Raw genomic sequence first — 6,203 nt, forward strand, 5'->3', positions numbered from 1 at the left:
GAAGGAGTTATGGTTGATGAGCCTAACTGGATGGTGAAATTTATTTATTTAGAATTGAAATAATATTTTATTTAGGATTGATTTAATAATAATAATTTATTTAGAATTGAAATAATATTTTACAATATTACTGCAAACTTGGTGAAAGTAAACATGCATAAAAATACATAAAATAAATATATAAATAAATAAAATATGTGTGTGCACGTCTGGTTGCTCTAGAGAGACTGTCACTGTAATATGTGTTCTGTAAATGGCTGTTGATAAAAGCATCATGGGGCTTAAGCTAGTTAAGAAGTCTTGTGGAGCCACCAGGACTCCATCATCTCACGCTGGGGTCCAGCTATGGTCTTTTGAACAGGCTTTGCCCAGAGTGAAGGTTGGAGAGCATGTCGTATTCAGAAATGACAACTGTGTGGGCGTGATGCTTCATAGCTTTTGCTTTAAAGAATATTATTCTCCCTTTCATTCCCTCTCCCTTCATCCACATCCGCAGTCACTCACAGATATGAGCGAGCTGAGGGAAAACAGTTTTTCTCACAGATAAAAGCAGAGTGTGTGTCAGAGAGAAAAGGTCTGCGTCAGTGAGCGATGGACGCTTGTGAGAGAGAGAGTTGTAAATGGGCAGTGTTTAACAGCAGTCTTCAGACAAGCTGCTTGTCACATGTGTGTCTTTAATAGCAAGGGCTGTTCACAGTGGATGTGGCCCCCTGATGCTAATGACTGTGGACAGGTGATTTTAAGAATACACCAAAAAGCTTTTCCCTCAATTTTCAGGGGCTGACGAGAGACGGGTCGTTCGACTCTTTGTGGGTTCACTTGCCTAGGTGGCATAGGGCACGTATGGCAGTGAGTGGGCAGATTCATAAGTCGCAACCTCCCCTGATCGCGTTTGGAAATACTAATGCATCTGAGGCGGGGTGACAGGGGTCAGGTGGCTGCTGCATGGGACCATTAATTGAGTTTAAATTAGAGGGGCTTCTGAATGCAGAGGTACACAGATGCTGCGTGGAGTGATTTAATGGTTCCCACACACAGCTGTTATGCCTCGGTGCTCTCACTGTCTGTCACTCTCTGCGTGTGTGTGCGTTTGTTTGTGTGTGTGGCTGTTTAGTATATAGAGGTAGTGAGTGAACTTGCCAAGAAAGTCTGAACTTTGATTGCGTCTCTTGTCTTTTTTAAGATGTATTGTTTGTAAATCATTCACATGGTAGTCAGATGCCTCTTGCTGAAAATGCAGAGCCACATCTAAAGCTATTGTGGTTGCTGCCAGGTCCATGCTAAGGATTCTGGGCTAATGGTACAGTCAAGAAAATGAGGTAATTTCATGCTATATGAAATGGGGCTTTTAAAGGCTGAAGCTTTCGTTGGGCTGCCCAGTGGCGTAAGGAGTGTTTATTCTGAAGGGTTTTGGACTTACTAATGCTTCTGTTTACCTAGAATTCATGTACAGGCTGTATTTAAGGATGAGATAAGCGATCATTTAAAATGTTTTTTGCAACCTTATTTTAAAATATGTATGTAAATGTGTGTAATGTATATAAATATGTATATAAATCCTGAAAGAAAAAAAGGTATCATGGTTTCTACAAAATAATAAGCAGCACAACTGTTAATAATAAGAAATGTTTCTTGAGCTCCAAATCTCAGCATATTAGAATGATTTCTGAAGGATCATGTGACACTGAAGACTGGAGTGATGACTGCTGAAAATTCAGCTTGATCATCACACCAAGTTACACTTTAAAATATAATTAATTTGAATTAGATCTAGATTATGATTTATTCACGTTAGTTTAAGCACCACCTGTGGAATAAATCAACTGTACAACTGTCTGTTGCATAGGCTCCACTTTAATTAAAAAAAAAAATTTGTGTGTAAAAACATTTAAATGCACTAAATATAATGCAACATTAAAAACATGGGGAAATGGGGAAAAGTAGTTCGTGACAAATGTTTAAAAAGTGCAAGTACATTTCTTTCATTTTGAAGGATCTGTAGCGAATGGACCCAAAGTTGATTGCCCACCCATTGTGCTCATTAGAAGCGGAACCCTTTATAGACTTTAGCAAGGTCTTCACTCTGATTGGTGGAAATGATGAACTCCTGTGAAGTCGAAAGCTTGTGATTTTGTCCCGTGCAGTGGGTCTGTATATAATATGTTTGATCCATGCACATAATATCTGATCTACAATACTGTGGTGTTGATTCTCCACTAATGACCGCATAGTATTACAGTATATCACAAAATATGCAGTCACAATATGTTGTTATAAAATAATGCATATGTTGAACAGTAGCACATGGATTGTGATATGCATCATATTGTGAGCTGTCTCAGCTCTAATTTTCACCACTTGCCAGATTTTTCCTCTTTCATTGTGGCTGCTCCGACAGTATTGTTTGCCAAAGGAGAGGATGCAGAGATATCTCATCATGGGCCAGAGGTAGAGAACTGGCCTAGGTTTGGAATATTCTGCTGGTTTGACTTTGCTTGAGTCCTGTTCATGAATATTGCATGATGAGCTGTAAAAGGTGAGTTTTGATATCATACTGGACTGCCACTGACCAATGCTCTCCATGTAAAGGTGTTCGCATGTGTGAACGGTGCAAAGGATTTCACTCTCATTTACAGATTCACTTGCGTGGACTTGCCTGTTTCTTACCATTATGATGCGTGAGCTATTTAAATGTCACTGGAAGTGCAACAGAACATTGGAATTTCAAAAGCTGACATTTGAAATGAAGCGTATGTGTTTGTGGTGGCATTAATGCTGTTGTTGTTGTTGTTTTCAAAAGCATCATGAATGACACCCTAACATGCCATTGACATCTGGAACATATTTCTGTATCAGTATGAGTGTAAAGGTCTCACACGCGCCTCCATGAATTCGTTCGTATTTTCCAAGTTACACCCAATGCAATGATGGAAAGACCAGCTTTAGGTATATTATGTGAATTCCCATATTGGTGCAACTGGTGGACTAGTGAAAAAATGCTGGTCATTGTGCGTCATTAGATCCAGACCAGATCAGTTTACCTAAAAGTTTTAATTCTGTTATCATTTCCTCATGTTGTTCCAAACTTTGACTTACTTTTTTGTGAAATGCATAAGAAGTTTGAATAATGTTCTGTTTGTTATTTTCAATGCAATTGCAATGAAAGGTGACTGAATCTTGAAGCTTTGGGAAAAAAAAAAAAATGCAAAAGCACCATAAATAATATACGACACATGCACTATATTACGGCTTCGGATGCAGTATGATGGCTTGATGAACAGACTGAAGTCATCACTGATAATCTTCCACTCCAGTGAGCTGTTAACCACTGCAAACAGATCTTTGAGTCAGTGAGCCTGTCAGTTTTCTACTGTCCTCTGTTTTCTTCAAAAATAAATAAAATATCTGACTGAAATGATTATTTATATATGAATCAGACATCATTACTTCGCAAGTATTTTCAATGAAGTCAAGATTTTCAGTGAATAATGAGTTAAATTTTGGTCTGGTTCTCTAGCGATCATATGGCTTCAAAGACTTGACTTCAAAGACAATGAAGTTGTATGGACCACCTGTATGATTCTTTTATGGTGCTTTTCTTGTTATTGTTTTGGAGGAAGGTTTTTTTTTAAATTTTTTATATAGCTTTGGAATGACATGAATGGGAGTAAATCATGACAGACTTCTCATTTTTTGGGTATACTCTTATAAATAAAGGTTCTTTTTTTGGCATTTATTATTCCATTAATTACCTTTAACATCCATGGAACCTTTCCATTGTACAAAAGGTTCATTTTAGTTGAAAAAGTTAGTTCTTTACACTAAGAAAAAAATGGTTCTTTTAAGATCTGTCCACTGAAAGGTTCTTTGGGAACTCAAAATGGTTCTTCTATGGAATCCCTATGAAAATCCCCTTTTAGAACCTTTATTTTTAAGAGTGTAAACAATCACCTAAAGCTATTTCAGCAGTCTGGTAGGGGCCTACAGTATGCTGGTCTATTCAACAGGATATGCATCCATGTATTCAAAACTGCTGTTCAGTAATCTACAGCACCTGTCACAGCCCTTACATTCACATCCATTCCCATACTTTTATTTGTTCTCTTTTTTACGTTCTGCTTTTGTCTTTATGACCATGTTCATCATCCCCCATCCATTACATGCCTCTCTTGTTCTTCTCTCCCTCCTGCAGTGTGGCCGGGATGCAGAGAACTTTGACCGCTTTTTCACACGCCATCCACCGGTTCTCACCCCTCCAGACCAGGAGGTGATCATGAACCTCGACCAAGACGAGTTTGAGGCCTTTTCCTTCATAAACCCCGAATACCCTGCCATGGAAGCCCAGAGTTAAGGGCGACCCTCTAAAACTAACCCAACCCTCCATCAAACCCCCTCTTCATCACACCTCCTTATGTTTATGTATCATACACTCCTTAAAACGGGCGTGTGTATGTATATAAACAGCCATGCACTGAAACTAAACCATCTATATACATATGCATGCGAAACTTCGATATTCGTAGATTAGCCTGAAGGTCGCTGCGGCTTTCACGACATCCCATTGAGTGTATCCATGCTGGAGGAACGTTCGAATCTAAAGGCTGTCTTTATACTATTTGTACTCTACAGCTTTCCTGAATGTGGTGTGTATTGCATAGCTCTCTTTTTTACCTGTCCTCAGATATGTGTGTTTCTGGCACCTTCGGTGTTCAGATTCAGCCATTTGCACTAAAGGTGCATGAATCGCATACGACATGCATAATGGCTAGCCTCGCTCTCCTTATCCAGCCTGTGACCGTGATATTCTGCTAATTTTATAGTCAAACCATTTTGCCTGTTTCAAAAAGAATGCAAACTCAAAAGGTTTTTGCATGACGATTTTGTTTTGCCCGAACTTTTATGCTACAAATGTCGTTAGTTAGCTCTGTAGTGAACCTTAGTCTTGTTATAATCTCTGACTTGCATTGTACAGACAAGTACATAACAGAAATTGACCAAAGTTTTTCTTTCTTTTTTTTGGAAGCATGAGTAAATCTGACTTTTTAGGATGCCTGTATCCTGTTTGCGTGTATGTATGGGCCAATAGAGCTTAATGGATGTGCCTGATTGTGGTAGTGATCTGCTTTTTTTGCCTGATCATCTCACACCATCAGCAAACACTCACCCATGTGCAGGAAGCATGGCTCCTGTGATGGTTCCCGTTGACTCTTCCTTGTTTAACACTTGACTTCTGCTTAAAGGTCAGCCGGATTTTATCGAGAGGTATTTGACAGGCACATTAAATATCAACTACCTCCTGCTTGAGACAATTACAGATTGAGACAGGATGAGAGAACAAGTGCTAATATCAGAAACGAGCTAGTGTTGTAGCCAATAACCTTTAAAAGACCCATCGGCCATATATTACTGACCTCTGTGTTAGATATGCATCTTTTTAATGGGTACGATCAGGAATCACCAAGAACCATTTTTCAACATCATTGGGGTTTACGATGACAAAGAGATGAGTAGTCACCCATTGGTAATATCTTAAAATTATACCCTGGATTTCACTGAAGAGCTTGTGTATGAGCAAATTAGTCTAGTTGGGATGCATTGATACAGCTTCACTTAGCTTGAATGATTCCATCTCGAAGCTTGTCAACAGAGACCCGCCGCATTATATTATGCTGAAACTTGGTACGTGAAAACCCTGAAAGAATACCACAGCGTTTGTGTGGAACACAATATTGCGCTTCAAAGGCGAAGAGAAGAACAGGATATAAAGACAACGCATAATTTGCAGCACAATTAGACGGTGTAGCTTTGGAAATAAAACATTTCAAGCGTGTAAACATTGCTCATAAGTGACAATAGGGGTCCGTTGAAGCTATCTGTTGTTGTGTTAATGGGTATACCATGGGCTGGTCAGTGCTTTAATACGGTGTCCTATTTTAGCATGCTGACGACTCAGGTACGACAGTAGATCTAGAAACGTGAGCACTGTTTATGTCGGTGGTAACAGCAGCGAAGTCCCTGTGTGGAACAGATACCGTATCACTAAATGGAACTGGAAAGGCCACAAGAGCCACACATCTACAGAAACGGGTCAGATCCTCAGACATCAGAGCTCCCTGAGCGGTTATCCGTGCTGACTAGCGGCCAGTGGCTTTTATTGGAAACCACTGGGGCTTCATATCATATCTTCATCATAGGATGTCAGG

At 39.5% G+C, this 6,203-nt stretch overlaps 1 protein-coding gene across 1 annotated transcript in view; it reads left to right on the forward strand.

The window, feature by feature from the left end:
• LOC107688094 (protein kinase C beta type-like) overlaps positions 1 to 4,836 on the forward strand; it is a 139,600-nt gene extending 134,764 nt beyond the window's left edge. Inside the window, exon 17 of the mRNA XM_016485661.1 lies at positions 4,193 to 4,836. Within this exon, the coding sequence (XP_016341147.1) occupies positions 4,193 to 4,351 (159 nt within the window). The 3' untranslated portion in view covers positions 4,352 to 4,836. The remainder of the gene's footprint in view (positions 1 to 4,192) is intronic.
• Positions 4,837 to 6,203: the final 1,367 nt, after the last annotated feature.

This window comes from Sinocyclocheilus anshuiensis, unplaced genomic scaffold, assembly GCF_001515605.1.
Source record: "Sinocyclocheilus anshuiensis isolate Anshui unplaced genomic scaffold, SAMN03320099.WGS_v1.1 scaffold249, whole genome shotgun sequence".
Lineage (NCBI taxonomy): Eukaryota > Metazoa > Chordata > Actinopteri > Cypriniformes > Cyprinidae > Sinocyclocheilus > Sinocyclocheilus anshuiensis.